This window comes from Pempheris klunzingeri, chromosome 6 (assembly GCF_042242105.1).
Source record: "Pempheris klunzingeri isolate RE-2024b chromosome 6, fPemKlu1.hap1, whole genome shotgun sequence".
In the NCBI taxonomy this organism is placed as follows: Eukaryota; Metazoa; Chordata; class Actinopteri; order Acropomatiformes; family Pempheridae; genus Pempheris; species Pempheris klunzingeri.
The window spans coordinates 13,519,998-13,547,517 of record NC_092017.1 but is presented as its reverse complement, the minus strand read 5'-3'; the positions used below and the strand labels follow the sequence as shown (position 1 = coordinate 13,547,517).

General features: G+C 42.1%; 1 protein-coding gene across 1 annotated transcript in view; it reads left to right on the top strand.

Annotated features, from left to right (window-relative positions):
- The window catches only part of agbl4 (AGBL carboxypeptidase 4), a 281,572-nt gene extending 254,744 nt beyond the window's left edge, over positions 1 to 26,828 (top strand). Inside the window, exons 8-13 of the mRNA XM_070832739.1 lie at positions 205 to 319; positions 2,241 to 2,352; positions 13,210 to 13,362; positions 16,704 to 16,866; positions 26,365 to 26,458; positions 26,604 to 26,828. Coding sequence (XP_070688840.1) covers positions 205 to 319; positions 2,241 to 2,352; positions 13,210 to 13,362; positions 16,704 to 16,866; positions 26,365 to 26,458; positions 26,604 to 26,709 — 743 coding nt within the window. The 3' untranslated portion in view covers positions 26,710 to 26,828. The remainder of the gene's footprint in view (positions 1 to 204; positions 320 to 2,240; positions 2,353 to 13,209; positions 13,363 to 16,703; positions 16,867 to 26,364; positions 26,459 to 26,603) is intronic.
- Positions 26,829 to 27,520: the final 692 nt, after the last annotated feature.

Here is a 27,520-nt window from a genome sequence, read left to right as displayed (position 1 = left end):
TTCCAGCGCCGTCAGCTCCATTCCATTTGTATCGATTTAGGCCTGACGTCTTCTATTCCTCCCCCGATTCTGACGAAGCCCCACGCTGTCCTTCCTTCTCCTTTTGTTTCTCAAAACTCAATTAACTGCCAGCCCGTCTTCGCTTGTCTTTTCAAGTCTATTTCCCTCAGTGTGTGTGTGTGCGTGTGTGTGTTTTTTTGATAGGTGTGATTGACTTCCTGGTGAGCCAGCATCCTGTGGCTCAGATCTTAAGAGATCACGTTATCTTCAAGATCGTCCCCATGCTAAATCCTGATGGAGTCTACCTGGGCAACTACAGGTACACAAGCACACAAACAACCATCTTTCAATTCTTAATTTAAATGCATCACTACATTACATAGAATTCACACATTACATGGTTTTATATCCTGCTATGTGGGATTATATCCTCTTAACTCAACCTTTAGGGAGCTTAATGAATTCATATAGCTCACAGCAGTGCATTTATTCGGAGATAGTATTTGGCCGTCGGGTTGTTCTCTCTGCCGGTCTCTCTGTCCACCCTCTCCTCCTCTCTGTCTTTAACACTACTGCTGCAGCTCTGTGGGCATCCTCCTCTCCTCTATTCTCTTTCCCTTCTTCATAATTGCCTTTTACTTAATAGGCTCAGCCCCAGGAATACTAATGCACACTGAGATAAGCATCAGCAGCGTGCTCCTAGTGCGTTTCTGAGTGCCATCTAGTGGTGGTGCCTTGTCACTGCCTCCAAAAATATCAGTTGCTCCCCAACAGTGACAAGCTCTTAAACATTGTTGGCTGTGATTGGTGGCTGCTTAAAGGCTATTTTCATTAGCTTGCTTTGACACTGAGTGGTGATGAGCATCATATTGGCAGATGGTGAGTAGTGACAGTCACCAATCACACATGCTCATTTATACATGTTTCACACACACACGCACACACAGAGGCAGGTGTACAGACACCACACAGTCATCCTAGTAGGATACAGTGCAGAGCAGATGAACTGGATACATGGGGAGCAAAGAATCAATGTCAGTTAACGTGGCATGAGTATTTTGTTCATGGCTGGCTGCCTTGCTCAGTTTCTCTATGGCATTAGTAAGTCCTTTACCAAGCATCATTACCAGTAAATGTCAAAGATACACATGACAACAAGCAGGTCAGCTCAGGGTGCATCTTTACTTCCATCCATCCATCCATAATTTTTTTCTGAATTGCAAAACTCTTGTATTGAATTCCCTCTGATTCACAAAGAAGTGTTGAGCTGTGTTGTGATATAGTATTGTGTGTCATCTTGCAGAATACTGCTGGTTGTGTCTACAGCGCAAGTGTGTGCCACTGCAGCTAGATCGACCATTAGCTCTGCTAGTTAACCTAGCTCTCATGTTGACTGCTGCCGAGGGTGATTGAGACAGACTGTAGCTGTGATTATGACTATAGTCATGGGATGACAGGGCTTTGGACGGTGCTGTCACTGTGACTTTGGCTGAAGACATGGCAGAGCTTTGGTTGTAATAATTATGGTTGCGACACATACATTTATGATGGGTTTAATATTAACTATATGCAGGGGTTGTTTGTATGCAGTGAATTGACCTGGTTGTGCTGGCTGAGAGTTGTAAAGGTTCCTTGTGGAGTGTTTTTTAATAAACAAAGAAATTATGTTCAAATCCACCGTTTCTCAATAAAAATGCGTAGCGTGTGTCCTTGAGGTCTAATAGGTGAGTTAAATGCATTTTCTTCCTGATGTAACACTTGCAGAGCTGGTGTTTTGTTTTATATAGAGCACTATATTTGAACCTTGCCATTTCATTTGAGTTTCTGAATTCTGATTGTGAAAATTTGTGAACTTTATAATGCCTGCATAAATTCTCACTGTGGAGCAAAGAAATTACCCTTCAACTGCCAATGAAGAGGAAAAATTACTATGATATCTTATGTCAGAGAGTAAACTACTGAGCACCATACAAGGAGCAGTGAATGAGTGAATGACGGCATGATTTTGGAACCAGGGATGTTTACATTCATGTTTGCTTGCAGTCTTCTAACAGCTAATGATTGTCAATTAGTGCAATAGAGTGAAATTACTGGCAGGACGTGTCCACAAGATACAAACAAGCATAGCACTACTAGTGGTCAAAACCTCCACAGGGTACCTTTAATCATTTCTAAGGCACACCATGTTATGAATTACAACTACTGTGTGTGTGTGTGTGTGTGTGTGTGTGTGTACACAGGTGTTCTCTGATGGGCTTCGACCTGAATCGCCACTGGCAGGATCCCTCTCCATGGGCCCACCCTACGCTGCATGCTGTCAAACAACTCATAGTGCAGATGAACCAAGATCCGGTGAGCCAGTATGGGCACGCACACACGCGCGCGTACACACACACACACACACACACACACGTCCTCCACTCTGTGCTCAACATTCCTTCACCACAGTAATGTCTACTGGTCCCAAGTACAGTTTTCTGCCTCCCTGCTTGGTTCAGCATGTTCTTCCAATCTGTGTTTAGGGTGTGTGCACTGGGGAGCATGGATAGGCCAGTCAGCACCTCTAGAATGTCAGCTAGGCTCTCCTGGCCATTCAAAACATATGACTGAAGCAAGTCTCTGTGCTTTCAGTCAGTAACTCTACTGTAACTTTTTCCTTCTTCAGTTTTAGTCTTTCAGACAGAGGAATGCTACACAGGCAGGCCAGGGATTTTTCTCTTTGTTCCTGATGTTAATTATAAGCAGAGCGGCAGGTTGGTGGGATTACTGAAGGTCAGTGTGTGTCCTGGGAATACTCTGCCCTTTTGTACACTCCTCTAATCCTGATAAGAGAGGGAGCGGGCTGGGGCGGGATGCAGGGCAGGCCAGAGATGGGGTGAGGCGTGGGGCTGGCATCGGGCAGATTAACCTTTTCCCTCGGCGCTGACATACTGATCGATAGACTCTGTCATGACAGGGTGATCCACTCATGCCTGTCATTCACACACACACACACACACACATACTCATCTTGAGCAAACACACACAGACACATACTAACATTTCATCCAACAGCTAGAATACAGCAATGCACAGGCAAACAGGTGTCAAATACAAGAGCTTTTCTTTCTCTTCCCATTATGAAAACTATAGCAGTGGATTCCAACCTTGGGGCTGAGTCCCTCTCAAAGGGTCGGGGGATGAATCTAAGGGGTCCTGAGATGATTGCTGGTGCAGGAAATTTTAAAACATAATTGTGCTACACTAAATAATTTTTCAGACTTTTCTTGTGAAACATTGTATATTCAGGCCATTTAAATGAAACGCATAACAAGAGTTCATAAGTAGCTTCATGTATAGAGGCCACAAACAGAAACAAGTTTGTTGACCACTGATATAGTTTAATTTCCTGCACATTTTCATATATTCAGTCTCGAGAATATTGAATGTGTATTAGAATTTACCTGTATTGCTATGGCCTATTAAACAAACTTAATTGGCTGTCACCACAGTGACTGAGTTATCCGGATTGGTAAATGCAGTCCACAGTAGTGGGCCATATGGTTCTTAAATCCACTCCTGCTGGTCAGATGCCTACCATTCCCTCTCCTTCTCTGTTGATAGCCATCCCACCAGCACTTGTCCTCCTGCAGCCCCCCTTCTCTCTGATGATTGCCTTCAGTCTTGCAGAGTTAATTTGGAGGCTTGGGCAACCTCTCCTCTTCTGTCTCTCTCTCACCACAGCCAGTTAATCCCATCAGACACACTACTCATGTCTGAGGCTCCCAGATGCCAGTTTCAATGCCAGCTCTGCAGCCAGGAGGCCCTGTGCTGCTGCCCTCCATTCATGCTCATCTCAAACAGCAGGCATAGAGTCTAATGAGGCTACCAGGGTTGAAGGGCTCTGCTGGAGGACTCCATTAACAGGAGATCAGCAGCAGCTACAGCAGAATAGTTGGGCTAAGCTAGCATATGTGCCCCATTCACTAGCTGCTATCTCAGTGTGGTCATTTGTTTAAATACAAGGCGCCTAAGAGGAAGCTGGAGGTATTTTCAATTTTCTGGTAATTTTTTCATATTTTACCCCACAGCTGCCTAAAACTTTGTTCAAAGAGCCAGTTAAATATTACTGATTGCACACTTAAGTTAGCAACATGCACTTGTTGGAAAGTCAAATACAGCTACTTTAACCTCATAATGATTTGTCAAAGAAAGACACAGGCCTGAACTGTGTGAAGCTCATGCATCTGAAATCATATTAAAGCGTGGAGAACAATTCATTCAAGATCCAGCGAGTCACTCACACAGGTGGGTGGCAGGTGGCTGAGGGCCACAAGCTACCTAATGTAGCTTTATTAGCAGCCCTGTTTTGTCATGTTGTAATGTTGTTGTTGCTCATTGTTTTTTGTTTAATTGTTGTTTAATTTGTAGTTAGTTAGGTGTGTTAGGAATGCAAGTCTTGAAGCTGATGCAACAGGACGAATGCAGTAAATGCTAATGGTGTCTGTGGCTACAATAAACTCTGGTAGACTATTGATGATAAATACAGTGAGATTTGTTAAGGCAGAGATACATTCTCTCAATTTTTTCCATTTACAGCATGTTGGAAAAATCCCTGTCTGGCCCTGTAGAGGATGCTCTCATGTGATTTGGGTGATTGCCTGCTGGTACAACTCTGATAACAGTCATTCAGTGTGTTGTCCACTCTGTTTACTAAGTCATTCAATATGTGCGTCTCTGTGAGTGTCAATACTAAAACCTCTGTGTATGCTGCTGGCAATAAGTCATCGTATGTGGGCTGTTCGGTCTCTGTTAGTTTCAGTAGTCTTAGTAAATCGAATGCAGACTCTGAGCACTAATTGAATTCAAGGTGCAGTACAAATTTGCTTTGAGCCTTTATGTTCATAAATCTAGCCCTGACTTTTTGTCAATCACTATGAATTCTTTACTACTTTAGATACCCACAGGCATATGCATAAGGCACCATAATTCACATGTCATGAGGACACCCCAGTAGCTCCCTCCGGTAAACCGAATGCCATAAAGGCTGAGTCTTTACCACAGCGGCTTGGGTTCGAGACCGGTTTGCATGGGCCCTTTGCTGCATGTCATCCCCCTTCTCTTCCCTATTTTCTGTCACTACCTACTGTTGCTGTCCAATAATGCAGAAAAGTCACAAGTCACAGAGCCTTCTCTTGTGCAAAGGAGCCCATTCAGCTTGAAACCTCAACAACCATTCCTGACACCCTCGTCACTCCAAAGCGATTCTTCATCATTGTGAATTCAGCGGCGCTCTCTTTCTGCTGGGAAAATAGCTTCCTTGTTCTGTTAAGGCAATAACTTCCCAGACAAATGCCATTTAAATCAAAGCTTGTAGCGGCAGTAATAAATGCTGCATTGGTATTAATGGCAGGAAACTTTTATTTGACAAATATTTGTATATAAATTCAACACTGCTCAGAACTTTTGCACTCACTAGTGTTTATGCAAACTCTGTCTTAAACAAGAAATAGTGTTTTAAAATCAGTGAAGTCTCATCTGCCAACTCTCTTGGAACAGTTATATTAATATATAAATACAGAGTATGTACGGTTAGAGTTTGGCATCAAGGCTATAAGTTCATCAATCACAACATACAGCCTGCACAAAGATAGATTTTGGAATGATGACAAGAAATATTACCCTTTCAGCAGAAAATCAAAGCTTGCGGGTGAACCGTGGGGTGGAGAAGGAGCACATTGAATGTGTATTACTCCACAGCTGAAAATAGTCCCCAAAAATGCACTAAATTAGTAAAAAGTTTATTCATCAGGGACTAACAAATTCTTAATTTACTCCTTGATTTTGAGTTATGTTTGCAGTTGTTTTATGACATTATTTTGCCTTTTTTTTAAAAATTAAACTGTATGTTTGTGACCAGTTTTAATGTTTTCAGAAAGAGTAAACGGGCTTGGTGGTATTGGGAGACAGACGAATGCATATTTTTATTTGTCCTTTAATGGGATTTATTGACAATGACAAAAGATATAATGAATAATAAATAAAGGAATAATGCCAGCTTAATCCGTTAAGTAAGCAGCTGTATTGTAAAGGGTGTGTTCAATATGCAATGCAAAGACTTTGCTTAATTCTTTACTTTAACCCTGATTTAATCAGCTGCCTGATGTGAGAGGGTCACCATTGCTACTGATCTCACTGAGAATCAACAACCTCTCTTCAGCTCCGTGAAGCTTTTAGCTTAAACTCACCTGACGCTCTCTCCAGCCTCCCAATGTAAAACCAGTGAAAGGAGGATTTCTTATTGTTGTGTATTTCAATCCTAGTAGGCTGGATATCCTTATAGACCTTTCAAGTACACATATAGTATATGAGATATAATATACATAATATAACTGTCTCAGGTCAGCATAAAAAACTATCAGCCATGGTCTTTAGTTCTCACAAGCTGACTGACCTGTTGCTGGTGCTATTTTGCTTGTTTTATTTTGGCACTTTTTTTATTGTATCTGTAATTTTAAACCAACAATAAATTTCATTGCAACAAGTGTAGTTTCTCCTGAACTATATCCACTGCTGTAACTCTGTCAGACATCATGTTCAGGCACAAGCTCTGTTGACACCTCTTTGATAAGCTGAGATGTATAAACTCCACTTGCTGTCTTGATCATAATGATGAATATGTCACATAATTCAACAGTATGGCTCTTTTAGTTCTGTGGCACCAGCACCAGCTGGCACAAGCTATATATCCAGCTAATAGAGTGAATTCATATTTGCTTGTAGTCTTATCAGGGGGAGTGCTGTTTACAAAAATATGTCATACCAATATGTTTTATTCTTTAGACAACCTAAGAGACCCAGGTGTTTAAGGAGTTAGCAGGCCAGTTGGTGGAGTGAATATTGGGCTTGCATTCATCAGGTGACTAGAAAGAGGACTCCGCTTGGATTCCCATGTTATCTACCAATCTGTAATAGTGCAGTGGTTTGTTACCATGTAAACCAAAGGAGCAGATGTTAAGCTAAAAGTAAAGTTCTGGCAATGAGTTTGTTTGTTTTTCTGCCCTGGGCAGTCCAAAAATTCTTAATGCAGCTTTAAGGGAATGTTTCACTAATCATTCACATTAGAAATACAACGCGAAATGTAAAATACAGGTGTGATCCTGTTCAGGCATTGTGTGAATGACAAGCATTTGCTTATAAGCTGACTGTTAACTTCCTCTCCATCCATCTGAAGGCAACCTTGTTCAAGCTGTTTCATAAAATTCCAACATTTACCATCTGCAGCTGAACATTGGTCAGCAGGGAAAATGGCTGAAAGAGGCAGTGATGCAAGGAGCTATAATCTGTTCCCAAGCTACCCTGTTGTTTGTTTTGAAAAGAGAGAAATGGAGAGGGAGGTGGAAAAAAAGGAAAAGAGACCAAAGAAACAAATGGACCCATCTCCTTCCTAAAGCGTTGCTTTTCCAGCTCATTTATCAAAAGCAGAAGAAGAATTCCTTTTGATTGGCTGATTACCAGAAGCATTCATCACTGGCAGACATATCCCCACCAATTTGACACTGCCATTTTGGATAATTTGTTAAGGATGACAAAGAGGTCATTGTTGCCTTGGCTTCTTTTTGACCTTTTTAATATTAGAAAATTAATTTTCAATCTGAAACAAATGTATTAGGTCCTGTCACAGCACCTAAATGAATTTTGCACCTTGAAATCTTCCCTAATGCCCTCCTTCTGTGACTCCTACACCCCCTGCACTGCAGTCTCTCTCGTTCTCTGTCTCTCTTTCTTTGTTCAACAGTCAGATTTGCCTCGTGTGAAGCTGGGGATATCTCAGTGTGAGTTTTTTATGTGCATTTGCGTCTTTTTCTCTGCCTTCCTGTCTTCTCTTTCCTCTCTCTATGTGCGTTGTCCTCTGGTGTCAGCGAACCATTTCTGATCCATTTCTGAGATTTACGGCCAATTTTACCCCATCATCCCTGCGTCATTTCAATCCCTCCAGCATCCCTCTTTTTATTCTCTCTCAGTTTGAAGCTGAATTGTCGGCTTTTCACAGGAAGATACAGATGAAGCTCCCACACTCTGGAGATTTTTATGCTTTTTCTCCTCAACTTAGTTCACAGCCTTTTACCTAATCTTAATTTTTTACATAATAGTTTGAATTATATTTTTCAACACCTCCCCTTTTGCTCCTCTTCGCTGTCTTTTCTCATCACTTCTTCGTGTCTGTACCTGTCACCCTCCCTCTCTTCTCCTTCCGCTGTTCTGCTGGCAGGCCCTCCCAACAGATGTGGCAGCTTATGTGGCACTAACAGGCCTGAAGCGGAGGGCTGCCTGCGCCCGTTCAGGCTGATTACAAGTCACCTCTGTGTTCATAAACAGACAAATACCGCCATCAATTTGAGAGCACAGTACAGACTGAAAGGGAGAGAGGGAGGCAGGGAGACGGAGACAGACGGAGACAGAGTTTTGTGTCATTTACTCTCGTCCATGAAGCAGGTCATGCCATCTGCCATGTTCTGTCACCGCTACATCATTAGAGGGTCACTGACCATGTGCCCCCCTGACATGAATTGGCTTCTCTAACTAATGAAATGTTTGCTGGAGTTTTACAGTGTATACGTGATGTGATGGTTTTTCTTTCCATCCTATTTGTGTGGGAAAAGTTTCACCCAGTATCATTGTTTAATGCTCACACACTTCCACAAATTCACACCTGGCTCCACTGGAATAAACTAATAGCTTGCTCAAGGCCACTTCATCTGTCATTGTAAGGGAAAATGCGACGTTTCCACACGCTTTTCCGGATGTCACTCCTCCCACAGGTGTTATAGGCAATACTTTAATCTCGGATAATATGCATTACGTGGTGAGAAAGTTCAACTTTCTTCTCTTGAACAAGCAGTAGTTTCCATTCCCCTCAAAAGGTATGCTGCTGATGCCAAGAGCTTTATTCAGGAGCTTGTAATCCTGCTTCAATCAGCTCCTTTTCCTTTCTGTGTAAAGATAAGCCCGGCATTTACGGCCCTCAGCACCCTCCGCACCCCGCTCTAATTAATATGCAGTAGATAAGTACTTGTCTGACAAAATTCATTCGTTTGACCTTCTAGGTTTTACACTAAACTGTTTGCGGCCGCTGCAAGTTCACCACAAGTTCCCTGGAGTTTCTGCAGCGAGATGGGGCTTTTGTTTTTCTCTGAGAGGTTTAATTTGGACAGCTCGCTCTCCCTCTCTGTCTCTCTCTCACTCGCTCAAATTGTCTTCTGACTTTCATTCGGCAGTCTGTGTTTCTTAATTGCCCCTAATTGCTTAATTACAATTTCAAATGAACAATTCTGGAGGTCAGAGCGGGTTGGTAATTGAAGCATCAATCACAGTGGTGGGGCCTTCAGAACCGTCTCAGTTTGATTGACAGGGCATTAACTGAGTATTGTAGTAAGCCTGGACATGACATTGTGTGGGCTCCATGGTTGTTACGACTGTTGCTGCTGCTCCTCTACCGTCCTTCACTTGATGCTGTGAAGGAGAAACCCTCTGGATTCGAATCAGGACAGGGACACACTAAAATGAACTTAATTTGGTTTCTGTCTTCACACACAACAAATAAGATGTGTTTTTATTTCTCTGACCTTTCTGTGCATGTTCTCTCTGTATTTGTGTGTATTTTTTCCAGATGATCTACTTTCCTCTCACTTTAACATAACGAGCTACATCAGGTGGCTTGGATACTCCACTTATAAATGAACACATGATGCATTATATTTTAGACCTGTGTTTGGTGTGTTTCCAACTTTGTGGCAGTTTGGAGACATGGAAATGCCCCCTTGAACAAAGCAAAGACCATAAAGAAATATCTTTCCAACTAATGCTTCAGCTGTCTATTATTTACATTATTAACTAATCCTGTGATTATTATCATTATTTTATTAACTTTTTTTATTTATTATTATTATTTAGTCTTTTAGTCTATATGAAATGTTGGGGAAAGTGAAAAGTCACAATTTCCAACATTTTGCAATAATTTCCCAGTGTGACAGCTGGAATTAAGAGATTTTGATAATATATTAAGTTTGATATCATAGACTAAAATACTAAAGGAAAGGACAAAAACTCACAATATATTTGGCGTTATTGTTTATATAACAACACATTTTTAAGAGATCTGACTTACGTCAGTCATTGTTTCAATGTATGAAACATCAAAAAGTGACTGAGCTACAGATTAATTAAATCATTTGATCTTATTAATTGACTGATCATTTCAGTTTTATTTCCACGTTTAGTGTTGAAGGACCCTCCTGGCTTTAACTGCACCTGAACCCCTTCGAACATTAACCCAAAATCAGTGTCTACAAATTATCCTTTGGGTTAATGCCAGTAAATTCCTGCAGCCAAGCTCCAAATTCTCATGTAAATCTTTCACAGTACAGTAGAGACTATAGTTTGTTTTGAGATGAGTGACAATCCCATATGTGTCATTTTTGACCACATACGAGTATCCAGCAGCTTGTGATCTTGAGATATGTGTGAGTATGTGATAAAGTAAAATTAAGCAAAATTGCCACTGAATTTGCAGTTCGGTTACTCACTGGGATTCTGTGTGAGCATGTTACAGCCAGTTAACCTCTCAGCTACAATCAGCTTGCCACCTACGGTCAACCCTCCTCCAACTCCTCCAACCCCTCCACCTCTGTCTCTTCCTCCTTTTATTCTTCTCCCTCCTCCCAGCCTCCATCTCCTCCAGAGGGGAGAGACCCAGGTGATTATTAGGCTGGTTTCCCTCGTCTAGACCCTGGCTGCTTGGTCAGAACTCCTCCACCCTCCTTCGTCTGTCTAATGGAGCTGGATCTTACCTCTCTCGCTACCTCCCTCTCTTTCTGAACTCCCCCACCCCCCTCTTCCCTGTTTCTCCATCTACCCTTCCCCTCTTTCTTCCCATCCCTTATCTAACTCCTCCTTTATGTCTCTCTATATATTTCTCCCTCTGTCTTCGTCCCATCACCACCACTGCTCAGTTGGCTGCATTTAGCTTTTTTTCCCTGTCTTGCTCTTTTTTTGTGTTTTTGTTTTTCTGTTGTTTCTCCCTCCCTCCCACTGTCCTCCTCTACCCCCCCCCCCCCCCCCCTTCACCACCTTCTCCTGCTGCTGCTCCTCTCCTCTGGGGCTCCATCCATCAGGTTGTCGGGGGCTGCTAGCGGCTGACTCCCAGCCACCATATTTCACCGCCAGCCAGCCAAGCAGCTGACAGCACAGCCACCGCCAGGAAATTGCTTTGGCTGTGAGCAGAATTTCAAACACAGGCACACTGCGTCGCACGGGCCGCCCAAGCACCGCTTTCCTCTCTCTCTCTCTTTCTCTCCCTCTCTCCTGTCAATCTCTCTACACCTCCCTACACACATCTCTATGTCTCTCCCTATCTCTCTCTGTCTTTCTCTCTTTTTCTCTCCCTCTCTGTTCGTCTTTATGTACTTATTTCCTCTCTTTCTCTCTCTTTGCACCCTCATCTCTATGTTTTTCTGTTTGCCCGTCTGTCTCTTCCCACACACACACACACATAGTCACAAACCCATATGCATCATTTTCTCTCTTTGTCTTTTGTCCGTCTTTGTTGTTCCTTCTCTCTGCTCTCCCTCCCTCCCCCCTACCCCCGACTATCTCTCCCTCTCCTTCTCCATCCTCTCACTCTTCCCTTCCTCTCCTCCTCTTTACGACCCACAGGGAACAAGGTGTGGTGCTGAATGTGTAATGAGCGGAGAGGGAGGGGGGGAGATAAAGAGGAGGAAGAGAAAGAGGGGAGGGATAAAACCAGGAGAGGGAGAATGGAGTGATAAGATAGAGAGAGGAGGCAGAGAGGAGGGATGCTGGTGCTGTTTCTGAGTTAAGGGTCAGGAAGGATGTGGTTGTGTGTGTGTGTGTGTGTGTGTGTGTGTGTGTGTGTGTGTGTGTGTGTGTGTGTGGTTGTGTGTTGTCAGGGGGCTTGTATTCCTGCCCTTGTCAGAACCAGTTTAAGACCATTGGAGTGAGGAGGTTTTTGCTGGTGTTCAGATCCTGGCTGCTTTAGGTCTAAGGTTCTGGGTTGAGGTTAAAGGAATACACCAGCCTTTTTTTTGGAGACAGAACTGTTACATGACATATACAGCAAGATCGTTGATATTCTTAGCTCTTCGTGGTGCTATTCTCCATTCTCAGTTTGTTTTAATTGTCTCTAGCTGTGAGCAGCCCCACTATTTCTTTTGTGTGTTGCATCGAAGGGTCTACAGCACAACCAGAAACTCTCACTCCACCCAATACATACTGATGCTACATATTCAAAGCAGACTTTGGTGTGTAGTATGGAATCATTAAAATATGCATAGCTTCCGACCACCCTTGGTAACACAGAGCAGTCTTGGATTTTACATAGGCTCTGTTGAATTTAATGGATTCAAGAACACTCCATCCGCATAAACTGCATTTTTGTTACCTCATAGGTGCATGATGACAACGTAAAATCTCTCAAACTGCAGACATTTATGAGCATTAAAAACCTGAAATGGGTGCATCAGTTATCCATGTCTGCCATAGTCCTGCAGACATGTCATAGTATGGGTTATAGTTAGAGGTTGGCAAATAATTCAAGTTTGGTGGAAGCTTCCTTTTTCTATCACAAGATAAAAGTCTGTGAATGTGTATGTGTATGTTTGTGTGTGTGTGTTTGTGTGTAGATTGATTGATAGCAGAGTCGAGCGAGAGAAACAGATCTTATCAAATCCATTTTACACAGTGTATACTGGAGAGAGAAGACATTACACACTCAATATGAAGTCAATATTAAGCTGATAAATAAGTATGGAGTATGTGATGGATCTGTGACATCCACATGAGAGAGCGTGTGTGTGTGTGTGTGTGTGTGTGTGTGTGTGTGTGTGTGCATGGTTACACCGTCTTCATCTCTGCTCATGTATGGACAGGTGTGCCCTTCAGAAGGACAGTCTGATTGAAGTTACGTGTGGGTAGTTGGTTCCTTTCAGGTAGTAAACATATTCTCAGTCCACAGTGTCTGGAGGGTTTGTGGTCGTCCCCATGGGTGAAAGCCTGTCTACCCAGAGCTAAGAAAGGCCTTCCCGTAATCCCAGTGGAGAAACTGTGGGCCAGTGCTCACACTGACAGAGAAATGTCCCATCTTCCTCACTAACCTGCTGTTTTTTTAACTGCTGTCTGTGTGTTCTCTCCCTCCCGCTCTTGTCCCATCAGAGAGTTAGTTTGGAGTTCTACATTGATGTTCATGCCCACTCCACCATGCTGAATGGCTTCATGTATGGCAATGTTTTCGAGGACGAGGAGCGCGTCCAGAGACAGGCTGTCTTTCCCAGGCTGCTTTGCCAAAATGCACCAGACTTCTCCTTTGTAAGTCACGCAAACAGACACACACAAACACACCACAGAGGCGGGCTTAGGAGCAGAACTTCACCAGCTTCAATCCCCGGGGTTGCTCAGAGAGAGAACATGAAATAGTCCTATCTCAGCAGCCACTGGTGAGGTGGTTCGGTGTTCAGTGAAGCACTTAATTGCCACCTGCTGCACTTTTAGTGGCACACAGTTGAAGACCTTGGTTGCACTGGGCACGTCCCATGTGTAAATGTGTGTAATTGCATGGATTTCAGGCGAGGTGTTGATTGAAAAAAAAAACACCTGCTTAGTTGGTTTTAGGTGAGGAAAAAATATACACAGAATGCACCTATGTGTAATTAACAATACACTATAGACCCCGCACAAATGTGAATTCATGCATACACACACACACACACACACATGCACACACAGAAGGTGTTAATTTATTTGTTTGCAGAAGAAAGGAGTGTGTTCCAGCTGTGCACAGTGATCCTCACCTTGACCACAAAAGACAGGAGTTGAGGGGAGTATACAAGATTAAAGGGTGAAACAATTCAGTTCAATTAACAAGTAACAGGATACAGAATAATTAAAATAATGGAGCATATTTAAAAAAAGGTATAAATTAAGAAATACAGTTGAAATTCATATTTTGGTGTGCCAAAACAACTGGTGTCCTTGAGGAGCAAAAATATGATGGAAATTATGTATGAGAAGCTACAACATCTCCCCAAATAAGGTATGAAGTAAGCTGAAAAGTGATACTGTTCACCCAATTAACAAGGGAAAAAATGTGAACATGAACAAAAGCCTACAACATATACAGTATAATAATAACTTTATTTGTAGTTGCAGGTCTAAAGACATGCACAAAACAGAGATAGCTTGTAATAAATGACCTCAGACATGGAACAATTGACGTGAATATGTATTTATACTATAAGTTTGTGCAGAGCAAAAATAGCAAACACAATAGGATATTCTGTATGAGCAGTACAGACGCTCTGCCAAAGTACCCTCTTACGTAGCTGAATATTTGGACTGCATAGACTGAGGGCAGCGAGGACACAAAGGAGGGAATTAAAGTATTGGAAATGAATCGAGGAGAGAAGCAGAGAGCATGTGGGAGAAAACATCCATTCACTGACTGTAATGCTCCTCCACCCAGCCACACACACGCATAACCTAATAACACCTTTTCATACAGGTACATTATCCACCACGTCGTTTCCTCTCAGCCCTGTGTCACTTCGAGTGACCTTCGTTTTCTCACTGACGGTGACATTTCACAGCACAGACACTTAAATCCATCATAAAGAATAACCTTTATTGCCCATTGACACTCACAGCAAACCTGGACACAGAGACAAGCCAGACAGGTGGACGTTCATCCACACACGCATGAAAATGTCACTGATTGTCTATACAGTATGCAGTATCATGAAGGAGGAGTAAAACGCTACTTCAGGAGAATTTATCTCTCTCGCTCGCTCTCTCTCTCTGTTGCCTGTGTGACAGCTGGCCCAGGGGTCATCTCCCTCACTGTGCTTTTGTCCCTCTGCCCATTCAGCACTACCTAAAGCCCAATGCTGCAGCAGCAGCAGCACAACACAATCACGGCAAACTCCCACTGGTGGCCGCCAAGTCTGCATTTCAGCAAGGCAACTCTCACTGCAGCAGAGTGGAGTGACAGTGAATGGAAACTTTTTCCACACTCCTCCCAAGACAGCGTCATATTTGTGTAGTATAGCTGACACACTGAAACCCAAAATAGACTGGATGGGTTTTTTTTCTGCTACAGCCATTTACAGCCAATCTTTGTAATGACATTGTACAAAGTGAATCTGTTCAAATAAGCTACTGTACCCTTCAGAATTTGTCCTGGATTCCTGAGAAGCTTACCACTGCAAGTTACTGGCAAACAAATCACTGTGTGTTAATGCATTTTCACTGATGAGACGTGTCAGCCAATATTGGCAGCTGTTTTGTTTTTCCATTTATCAACAAGGTAATATAGTCGAATTAAATTGTGAGTCAAATATTTTTGATGTAAATGGTTTCTGTGCAGATATTAACCGATTTATTATTCTAAATGCAATAAGAGGTTTGTTTTAAATTAGCTCGTCAACCACTTCAATTTCAATTATTACATGGTTGATTCAGGGTTTATGTGATTCAAGATCCTCCGGTATATAATGTAATTACATACTGCAGTAGTAATAGTAATGTGCTTTAAACTTCCTTGATTGGACTTTTGATATTATACCCATGCTAAACAAGTGTTCCTCACATATGACCTGTGAACCTTTACTTAAACACATCCCAGAGGGACAGAAGAAATTGTTAGAACTTGAAAGTTAAGCTTCTGCCAACTGAAATTTTCCAAAACACAAATGCCTTCAGAAATCCTTGGACCTCAAAACCTCAAATAACTGACATATTATCACATTTTACTGTGTGCTGAACATTGAAACAAAAACACTCATTTGTAGATGTGTTTCTGTTGACCTTATGAGTCAACTTTTCACTCTCTTTTAGCTCTGTTCTCATCTCCAAAGCCTTCAACTCCTGAGGGGAATATCTGACTCCATTATGTTCACCAGCTAGTTGCTAACTTTCTCTGCCTGCTGTTTGGTGTCAAGCAGAGCAGGTTTATCAGTGTTTTCAGTGAAAACAGCTGCCTGCTGCGACTGAAAACTACGCTGATGAGAGCAATGGAGTGAACCAAAACATTAAGGTTGTTGGCCTGAAATCCAAAACCATGAGCTGAAAGACTAATTCTTTGTCTCTCAACGTTATTTTAAAGAATGTGTCCTCATGTTTACTTGTCAAGTCAAGTCATCATGTAATGTTTATACTCACATATTTGCCCAACACAATAGTGTTGTGGTTCTAGAGAAGTTGGCAGAAACAGACCCATTTCTCCCAAAGTGCACAACTGTGCAGTGCACAGACGTTTTTTAAGAACCGTGATGTATAAACTGGAACACAAATGCAATATGTTTTTGCTGGATATGTTTTTTCTTGTGTGTTTGAGAATTCATTTGGGTTTTTAGGAACTTTAGAAAACATTTTATTTTGGAAAGTTTCTCCTACGAAATACTGGCCAGCTACTAGTACATTTTGAAATCTAAAGTCATATATCTGTAGAGATATTTAAGGTTATATGTCATAGTTGAGACTAATAATCTCCATAGGGAAATTCTACAGACTCCTCTCGCTCAACATGCTGTAACAGGGTGGATATTTGCTGACACAAAGATTTGAACCCAAATCCTCTCACTGAGGTGTAATTTCTCAAACCACTTGTCTAACACACGGTCTCAGATGTGGTTGTTTTTTGTGTATTGTTCTAGTCCAACACATCCTTTAACCGGGACGTGGTGAAGGCCGGTACCGGTAGACGGTTCCTTGGTGGTCTCCTTGATGACACGTCCTACTGCTACACTCTAGAGGTGTCCTTCTACAGCTACATGACAGCTGGCAGCACTGCTCCTGTGCCCTACACTGAGGAGACATGTATCCTTCAACTTATGTGTTGATGCTTCTGCGTGGAAGTGTGTCCAGGAAGGAAAACATATGGCTCAGAGTTTAGAGAGCAGCACTTATGGTCTGCTGTGTCTTTCCTAACGTCTCTCTTTCTCTCACACATACAGACACACTCAAGTACACACACAATGCTCCCACAGTAACAATCTGCCACTGAAATCATGCCAATTGATCTTGTTATCATTGGAGTCATGTTTTTTTTAAATGTGTGTCCCTGGTTGTGAATGTGTGCGCATGTGTGCGAGTAAGTGTGCGTGCGTGTGTGTCAGGTTGTGTGTGTGCGTGCGTGTGTGTCAGGTCATGTGTGCTCACTTGTAAACATGATGTTGCTCTTTTGTTGCCTCTTGTTGCGACAGATGTGCAGTGACAGAATAGGGATGTGATAGCTGCGTCTATTGATTTCATTTACAAAGGAGAGAGCAGAAAGGGGCTTGTGCTGGCATATGTAGTGCTGTGTGTGCTCAGTTGACGCTTTGATTGCGATAAACAATGGAACAATGGAACAAACATGATTCCTGTCGACTACAGTCACACACACCCCCACACACACAGAGGCACACGCATACATTCGTCACGGGAACCGAAGGTCACAGGTGCCTTAATGGAGCCAGATGGGAGGAAGTTTTCCTTCAGCTGACCTTCTCAGGGATGAAGAGCTCGTGAGAGCTGGCCGATGGCGGTCTGATCTTACCGATAGAGTGAGTGAGAAGAGGGAGAAAGAGAGATTTAGAGAGAGCGATAAGGACCCTACACGCAAAAAGTATGTGCTCCCCAACACATGTTCTGTCAGACTGAGGGGAGGATGCATATAGATGTAGCCCTAGTGCCCTCTAGTGCTAAGAGCTGGAACAGACTGACTCACCATAGATTTACAATTCATGAGAAGTTAGTAACATTCAGTACATATTAGTAATGGGGAATTGAAAAAAGTGATACAGTGACAGACAAACATGTATCCTGTGAATATTTACACTTTTGGGTGAAGCTGGGAAAAACTTAAGGTCACAAAAAGCAATGGAATCATTCAAACTAACTCATGAATATTTGAATGATTCCTTTGCTTTTTATGACCTAACTCATGCATATTAAGATGTGGTTTGTGTTTTCTACACCCTCTCTTCACTTTAACGCTTCTCATAGAAACATCGCAGGCCTTTGAATTACAGTTGTAATGGCCAAATGGATGTACTGGCACACAGGGCACCACTGCACAGACAAAAGGTTAGCCTTACATCGAGGACACAGGTGTCTGACGGTTATGATCAACAAACAGAACATAACAAATTCCACTCTGTGTTTTCATTTGAGCCGGTGGCACTGGGTTCAGACTAAGATAAGAAACAGGGAGCCAGGTTTCTGCCTCTGTGTGTGTGCAGAGGAGACATTTCTTCTGAAGGTCAAAAACTCAGCCCTTGTGGGACGACTTGCTTGATCTTTTTTGTTTTCCAGGAGTATGTGTGCATGTGTGTGTTTGGACGTGAGGAGGGGAGGTGTACAAGGAGGAGGGGCTCCACAGGGTGGGCAGGCAGCACGGGGACCTGGTGTAGAGTGGAGATTGGGGTCAGGCAGGTTGAAGGAACCGACCATGTCGCTTTATACGCCCCAGCAGTCAGCTCGATGGAGCGTGCAAATCATCAACAGAGACCTTTAGCATCTCAACGCCCCCCCCCTCCACCTTTCTCACCTGATGCACGCATACACACAGGCTCGCACGCGCAGTCCTTTAAACTAATACATGACAAATGAATAATAACCTGGGCCCCTAACTCTTACCACCCTCCAAACACGCCGTCCTTACCCTTTCATCTTTCCTGACTCTCCCCCTCCACTGCTGTGACATGTAGCCACCAAAATTGAAATCTTAACCTTTCTCACAGCTGAGACTTTTGTCACAGTTTGAAGGTGCTCCGAAAAAGAGGGGTAATGCGGTGCGTGTCTGTATTTGTTTTCTGATCTCTCCTCTCCTCTTCGTCTCATGTCCTCCTCTGTCCTCTATTCTGTCCTTTCCTCTCATCTCGTCATCAGAACATAACAGCTCATTATATCATTTAGTCAAGCTGAGAATCCTCTTCTCTGAAACAGCAGGGACAACCTTCATTGTGTCTGTCTTCTCTTTGTCCTTTAATCATTTAACACCTGTGTGTGTGTGTGTGTGTGTGTGTGTGTGTGTGTGTGTGTGCGTGTGCGTGTGTGTGTGCGCGTGTGCACGTGCGTGTGTATGCACCTACTTTTATATGTGTTTATATGTTCCATTTTTTATGCTTACTTATCGTTCTTAAAGTTAGCTTCAGCAAGATAAAGTCTCACTGACATCCCACCTCCCAGAACTATAATGAAACATTTTGCCCTGTTGTTTGTCTCCAGGTTTTTCTATTTTCATAGTCCACCAACTACGTTTTGTGATGGACCTTCTGGTTCTAACTCTGAAGTTTATACTGGAAAGTGGAATAAATCAAGGTTGAGAGAATCTGGGACCTCGTTCAAGACTCAGCTTGACTCTTTCCATTGTGTGCGTATTCAGTAGGTGTATTTATGTGAGCTTTGGGGGGCTACTTAACTTGTGAGTGTGTGTGCATGTGTGTGTTTTTTTGTGTTGTGCTCTCTGTGACTTTGAAGAATTATTCTAAAACTTTAAAAGCCATTCAGGCGGTAACCTTTCCCTGAAAGATTTTGATATTGTTTTTCTTGCGCTGAGTTGAGCGGTTACTTTTTTCACACTAAAGACATAATAAATACATGCAGATTTTCAAACTTGAAATTTTGAGAGAAAGACCTTACACACAGAGGCTTCTGAAACCGAGGTCTTGTTATCAACAATGTTCACTGAAGTAATCCACAACTATTGTTCGGGGTTATCCAGCAGTATTGTGTTACATTGGCGAACTTGAAGATGCATCAATACATCATGGATTGACAGCTCATTCTCAACTGGCTTTGACTAGTCCTCCCACAAATACACATTTACAGCCCTCATTATTTTCTATATGTGTGTGATGTTTGTCTGCCAAGGCAGCAACACCCAGACGTGCACCTCACCATAACAGTGGGACTCCATGAATACCAGAGCTGCCGGTGGAACACTGTATATGCATCAGTGAACCTGACACCCAATGGACAGGCTGTGAGGAGTATGCAAATGATATAGCTTGGAGGCAAATATGCTTCACTACCACACATCATACACATCATATCACACAGACATGCACAAATGGATAGGTGCTCACACATGCACGTAAATGCACACACAGACACACACACATTCATATACACAGTTGAGTGCACATAGTGCTATGCTCAGATAAACAGGTGTCCTCACATGAGCACTCACAAAGATGCTCAAACATACGTGTGCACCTCCAGTTGTGTTGTGGTGGTATATGGTGATAAAGTGGATGTTCATGAACGTTTGGAAACTACAGAAGGCAAAATCTTGTAGAAATTTTAAGTGGGCTCGCAGCTGAAAATCTGCAGTTGAAGGATTTGTAGTTACAATACTGAAAGAAGTTGAAGTGGCAGTTAAAATGGAAGTGCTGAAAGAAGCTTTTGTTTGAGATGAATTGAGTGACTGAGCTGGAAGTGTCAGCTGAAGTGGAAGCACTAAAAGTAGATGAACTCTCCAGGTAAACAGTAAGAGATGAACATGAAAGTGGTTGAAATGACAGTTGAAGAATAAGAGTTGAAAGCAGTTGAAATGTTTTGAAGAGGGAAAAGTGCCAAACTGTTGAATCCAAGGCAAGGTGCAAATCTTTAGGTTAATTTTGTTTTTGCCTTCTTAAAACTATTTATGGTTATTTTCATTTTATATCTCCTCTGTTATTGGACTGCATTATTATAAAAAAGCATACTAGCATAGCATGCAGTATGTATGTATATGTGAGCTCCAGAGATGCCTGTTCACCTTTTGGGCACTGCTGAGGTGCCTATGAGTTTGGTACAGAACCTTTAACGGCTTGGAGCACCAACTCCGTGGCACTCTGACTATGTCTGCGTCTATAGGTCCTTCATGTGAAAACTGATTTTCCCCAATGAGAGATTAATGAAATATAAATAATTATCATTTCTTGAAAGTTCATACACAAAACCGAGCCTTTTCTAAACAAGAAATTATCTTGTAAAGAAACATAATAATTGGAATATAAAAATACTGTCCATATTCTGCTATCACAGCAGCATAGATCTGGAGAGTTTGCGAGTGCACAGTGTAAGAAATCAGACAGCTTTCTAACACTTATTTCATTTAATACTCAAGTTTCAGAGCTTGTCTCCTTGGCGGTGACTGTTCCTCCTGTCAGGGATTTAAATCAGCCCTTGTTTGTTCCTTTGGGCAACAGGACGTGAGGTCTTTAAGTCTGGTGAAACACTATTGGGGACAAAAATGTCCCTTTCTGTATTGCTGTTGTTGACTAGCCTCTTAATTAGCATTGGTAATTAGTTCTCAGCGTGTCAGTATAGTGACAGGACCTGTCAGTGGCCCATATTGATGGCTTGAATGTCCCCTGCGTGTCTCCTTGTTAACTCCCGTCCAATCTGAACAGCATTCTCCGCGTGTCTTGTCCATTTTACCACTGGGGGCCTTGTTGTCTGATCGTCACCTTGTCTGTCTGTCTGCCAGGACCAGGCACGAGGGACATGGCGGTGAAAGCCGCTAAATGCCGTGCTGACAGTAAACAGCTGCAGTAAACAAGTAATGACGTCCTCATCCCCTTTGTCTTGTATATCTCATCAGCGCCTAAGCTGGCACGCCCTTCAGCCATGACAATGACCTGCTATTGATTAGACAAGGCCGTTATGTGTACCGAGATGTTAAAGAATACACCTCAGATACTGACAGGCACTGTTGTGTGAGTGGCTGGCACATACATCTCTTTGACCTTTCTGGAGCTTGATAATGGTTACCTAATGATATTGATAACGTTTTGAGATTCGGTTAATTTGATGATTCTATATGAATATTTTCAGTATAAGTCTTTGTGTTGATTCAAAAGAGGTTGCCTAGATGTGGACTAAAGCAGCTGAAGTTTTTCTCAATATTTCCACTACCACCCACCTCTGTAATCCAAGCTATAGCCCGCCGACTTTTTCCTGGCTCTCAAACACTTCACTTCCTGCTGCAGCAGCGGCCTGTTTCCAGACCCTACGGTTTCCCCCGGCAACAGGCCAGACAGCAGTCAGGGCATCCTCTGTGTCTCCGACCATTCGCCCCGTGGATGAAGTTCTCCTTCAGAAGCTGACCGTCCATCACAAAACCTCCTGTAATAGACGGTGAGTCGTGACAAGCCAAGCTGAGAGGCCATCTGCGCACGGTGGGGTCCGGGAGATATTTTTGTCGCTGAGCGTGCCTGGCCAAAGAGCTCAGGACTGGCACCGAGCTCTGCTGATGAAAGAGAACGGAGGAAAACACCAAAGACTTTCCTGAGGTCAGAAAGAAGGTGTCAAGGATATAAAGGGAGTGTGCTTGTTTATACATACAGTACAGAGTGTGTGTTTATGTCCTTGAACATGTACATGTTTGCAAGTGAATAACTGTGCATCACCTCTTGACTAGAGTGAGATTAATACCTACCTACATTCAAAGCATGTGGTATTTTTAGCCATGCCAGCAAAATGGCTCTAAGAATGGGGATGTCTGTCTGTTGCTCAACTTTGGGTGAAATATCTCAACAATTACTGGATGGGTTTCCATTATATTTTGTACAGACATGTATGGTTCCCAGAGGATGAGTACTAATGACTAATGACTTTGATAATCTTGTGACTTTTCTTCGTGTGCCACCAGCAGGTCAGAGTTGTGATATTTGGCACACACATTCATGCTCCCCACAGGATGAACTGTATTAACCTTTTGTAAACAACTTTCCATCCAATGCCATCATCATCAGATCAAATTTTGTCCAAAACTTTACAAACTTGCAAAACTAAAGCCATTGCCATCAGCCTAAGCTGTGCTTTGTGTTTATTGCCTGTTAGCAAACATTGGCTGAACATATTAGGAATTTTTGAGGTGAGATAGCATGCTGATCTTAGCATTTAGCTCATCACACATGCAGATTCTTAGTCTTGTTTAGAATTATCATAATTATCAAAATTTGCATTAAAGCAAGATTCAGAAGGACGTAACCTGAGTTTTTCATCCGTAGTTTTATCTCGACCTTATCAGCATCATCAGCTAGCAGTAATGAGACAGACTGTAAGGCCAGTGACACACACACACACACTCACACTCACAGCAAGTCTGGCCTGATGCAGGACTCACAGACAAACAGCCAGATGGGGTGTAAACATAGACTGTGGAGTCATGTGGAGAGCGTTGCCATCAGCCTGCAGAGTGAAGAATGAAGTCCTGTGCAGATTTCTGGACATACGCGAGAACACACCCTCAAAGGCCAAGGTGGCAGACTCACTACAGAGGGGCTTGCTTGCATATTAACAGACCTAACTTACCAGGTATACCCTTGTGTGTGTGTGTGTGTGTGTGTGTGCAAAGCGAGGATGAATGGCTTACAAGTTAACAGCTTTTGGACAATAGATTTTCACCTTCACAGCAACAAGGATTTATGTGGCCAGGTCATTTTTTGATCATTACGAGAAATTGGAAAAGACAAATAATACCAAATCTCCATTTAAAAGAAAATCTTTTTCTGTATGCCAGTTGTTTCAATCACATGGTTGATGGTTGTGACAGATAGATAGTCCAGCAGATGACAGGCGTATCTGAGTATCAACAAGGTAATGACAGGGGGAAATGACAGATTATGTCTCTGTGCTGCTCCATCATGCTCCAACCTGGTGAGGAATGGAGGTAGCTAAACATCAATGCCTCAAGATGGAGAAAAACCTTTGTTTTTGTATGTTCAGTGTTGGGATCTATATGAGCAGGATGTATGTATACATGGAGGAGGATGGAATAAAAACGATGGACATATGTCTGAAAGATAGATTGGCAGCTGATATTGATGGGATTGTTTTAGTCCACATGCCTCAGTGACTAGGTGAAATGTATTTCTGTTAGCGACACTGTTCTTGTTTGTCTGTATTTATATCCTCATTCTTGTTGATTGAGAACATTGTTGGCATTCTGCGGTTCTCTACGGCTTCATTATCTGAACCTGATTGTCATCATTACTTTCTCTGCTCGACTAATGATCACAGGCTTGGCAACAGCACTCATAGATGCTCAGCTGTTTTATAAAGGCAGTGAAGTTATTGATATTGTCCCTAATGTAGTGTTGGACAATTGGACAGCGGGATGATATGTGCACTCTCCTCTACATTTGAATAAGACCTCATTGTATGAGTAATTGGTTTTGTGTGATTCATACCAGCATCATGCGTTTGGCTGACCTGAGTGAAATGCAGTTGATTCAGCCTCGCTTAATTCAGAACACAAAGTGTTGTACCTTGAGGATTTATACTGCTCATTTCTCTAGTCGCTAGCCCCCAGTTATTTACTGTACCTCGCTAGGTGGTTCGGTGATGATAGAGGGGGTGTTATAAGGCTTTTTGTATATTTACTACATGTTAAACATGTCCAAAATCTAAGTGGAGATTTAGTGTTATGCAAATTTATATATAACTTCTTGATTGTTGGAAACTAAAGTTTAAGTTTTATCTAGGACTGCAGGCCCTGAACTCCATCTATCTATTCCTCCATGAATATCTGTCATGACTATATGTCATCTAGGAAGATATGTTATGTCCTCCTATCTCAGAGCACACTGTTTTTTTCTTATATCATTCCCAAATGAATCAGATTCATAGACCTTTTTTTAAACGAAATATTTTTTCCTAGCAGTCAAAACACAAATGGAACTAATAATAACAATGGGTACTGTAGTGTAAAAGACAAGTGTTGTGCTAAAAGAAATTAAGTTTGCACGCTGCTATGTTGATTTAAGCACTGGAACTATAGGAATAATGGAAAGTCACTGGAACAACTATATATATATATATATATGCTGGAGGATGATATGTTTGTAGTTTAGTAATTATTCCAACTATGACTTATATCCTTCACCATAGTTTGAATATATATATATATACTCCTCACTATGATTTTACATGTACTCATCACTGGACTGAAGTATAACTGTGTGTCCATCACTCATTGACCCTCACTGTATCACATGTCTTCTCTATGTTGCACTTAATTTAAACGCTATAATTTTTAAAAAAGGCAACAGAAGGGAGCTGAGAAATAAGGGTGTAATAAGAAGAGAGAACTTAGAATAAAAAATAAGAACAAAGCAAGTTTAAAAGATAAGGGTGTAAAGTTTATGTAACATGGCATATAAAAAAAGGAAAACATGCCCGTGCCAGTGCAGGTGACTGGAAAGTCCCTAAAATTCCAACTTTAAGGATTACAGCATTTAGGCCCTACACCTGACCAATGAATATAATGGTGTAATGTTACAATATAACTCGATTGGTCATTTTGATGCTGTGATGAAAGGAAAACAGGTGGAGCCCCATGGGAATATAAGTTGGTGTACTGTCTGTGAGAGCTCAGAGCTCTCTGACTGTATGAATGTGCAGATAGAGTGTTCTTCCTTTGCTGCCGGCATTAAAGGTTTTTGCTGCTCTGAACTCTGACTCCTGAAGACTGTTTGAGCATAACAGCTGAGACTGATTTTCCTGACTATTTTTGACTCAGTTTTGATCTATTTGCCAAAGTTTTCTCGACCCATTGAGCATTGTTAAGACAACTATAAATATGGCCCAGTGGCCTTGACCCCTGGTCTAGTGCCACGACAGTACACTCCAGCAAATATTGCAATGCAATGCATCTACTTTGTCAAAATGTCTGCCCATAAAATGTTCCTCATTTCCTTACAGCTGTTTTACCTGGTTTTTTTTAATATATTATTTCCATATATATATATATATATATATATATATATATATACAAATATAAGTTTGCATCATGAATATGTTAGCAATGTTGCCTATTTGTACATCCAGCAGACTAAGAGCAACATTGGCATCCATTTGGAGTCGTGGTTTTAGCCATCTGTTTAATGTAAGTCTGATATTCACACTCTTTTAGCTCTGCTTTTGGTCTCCACCAACTCCTGATGGAAGTGTATGGCTCTTTAGCTGCTAAATGCTCCACCATGTTCACAGTCTAATCACTGACCTGCTCTGTATGCTGTCTCGTGCTGCACAGGTAGCGTGCAATGAGTTTATCAAAGACAACAGCTGCCTGTTAAGAGCAGTGGGCGTAAACCACACAGTAAAGTTACAGGCTGCAAAACCAAAACAATGAGCCGAAAAATGCTATAATGCTCTACTGAATGAAGAGACACTGCAGACTTATAATATCTGTACAGCTTTAAGTTTCACTCCACAATGCAATGCTGTGGCTCTGTGCCTCCCCCAAAGTCCACTTTAGAAACCACTGATAGGAAATGTTTTAAGCAATGTTACCTGGGGCTCATCCATAGACCATTAGCTTTAACTCCCTGTCCTCAGACATGAAACTGGGCAGGAATGTGGCACGAACGTTCCTGGATTACTACAAACTCAACAACCTCATCAAGGACAACAGACCAACTCACATTCAAAGGTGAATAAATGAATTTGAAATGAAACCCAAATATGATTTCATTATGTACGTTGTTTTCAAATGAGTATGTATTTATGTTGACCTATTTCCTGAACTATAATCATACCATCTCAGTGATTTGCATTAATATGCTTTTTGTCTCTAGTTCTGATGTGAAGTCCCACAGAGACAACGATAATGGAAAGGACAATGGTCCTGGCAGAGACACAGCAGACAGAGAGAGGGAGAAGCGCCATGGTGTCAGGCACTAGACAGACAGACAGACGGATGGACGCAGACTGAGCATGTATAAAATGCAGAGCAGGAGGATCCTTCACACTTCATTGCCTTTAGAAGCTCCACATCTCCCTGGCTATAAAGACTTATTTTCACAGATTTGTAACAGTGGGATGACTGGTACTTGCAGGGCTAAAATCAGAACAGGTTTCCTCCCCTGGGTTATTTGACTCTAAGCTATAAAATGTGTGTGGCTATGAAATGTAGACTATTGAAAGCCAACAGAAGACAGACTGTTTTCACACCTAAATTCCATCTGAGGCCTTCATTCAGCAGCTCCTTTTTTTGTTCATACAGCTGTAAATAAATGCATGCTTCCCCACTGTGACTGACTTCCTTTTTGACTTCATTGGCTGTGCTATTATCTCTGTTGGTGTTAAAATCAGTCATTAAACATAACTTAATCATAACGTTGTACCTGTCGCTCTCTGTAGCACTACTGAGAACAGTAATGATTGCTTATAGATTAAATAAGACCTTCAGTATATAAAGTATGGTCCCTTCAGCTGTGCTCTTTAGTTGTTTACATGTGTACATCTTTTTGTTGGCTTCAGCTCAATTTGACCAAGAACGCTCTGTTTTGTTATTTAACTGCAGCTTTCAGGGCACTTTAACACAAATTTTGGGTCACAGTAAGTGTTCAAATGCTGTAGGCAGATTAACCGTGACTGTAGGCTCGTGGTGTGTGTGCGTGCGTGCGTGCGTGTGTGTGTGTGCGTGTTCTCGTCACTTCCTGGTCACATGACTGTAAATCCGCTCTGTGACTGTTGCTGTTTGGCAGCCATG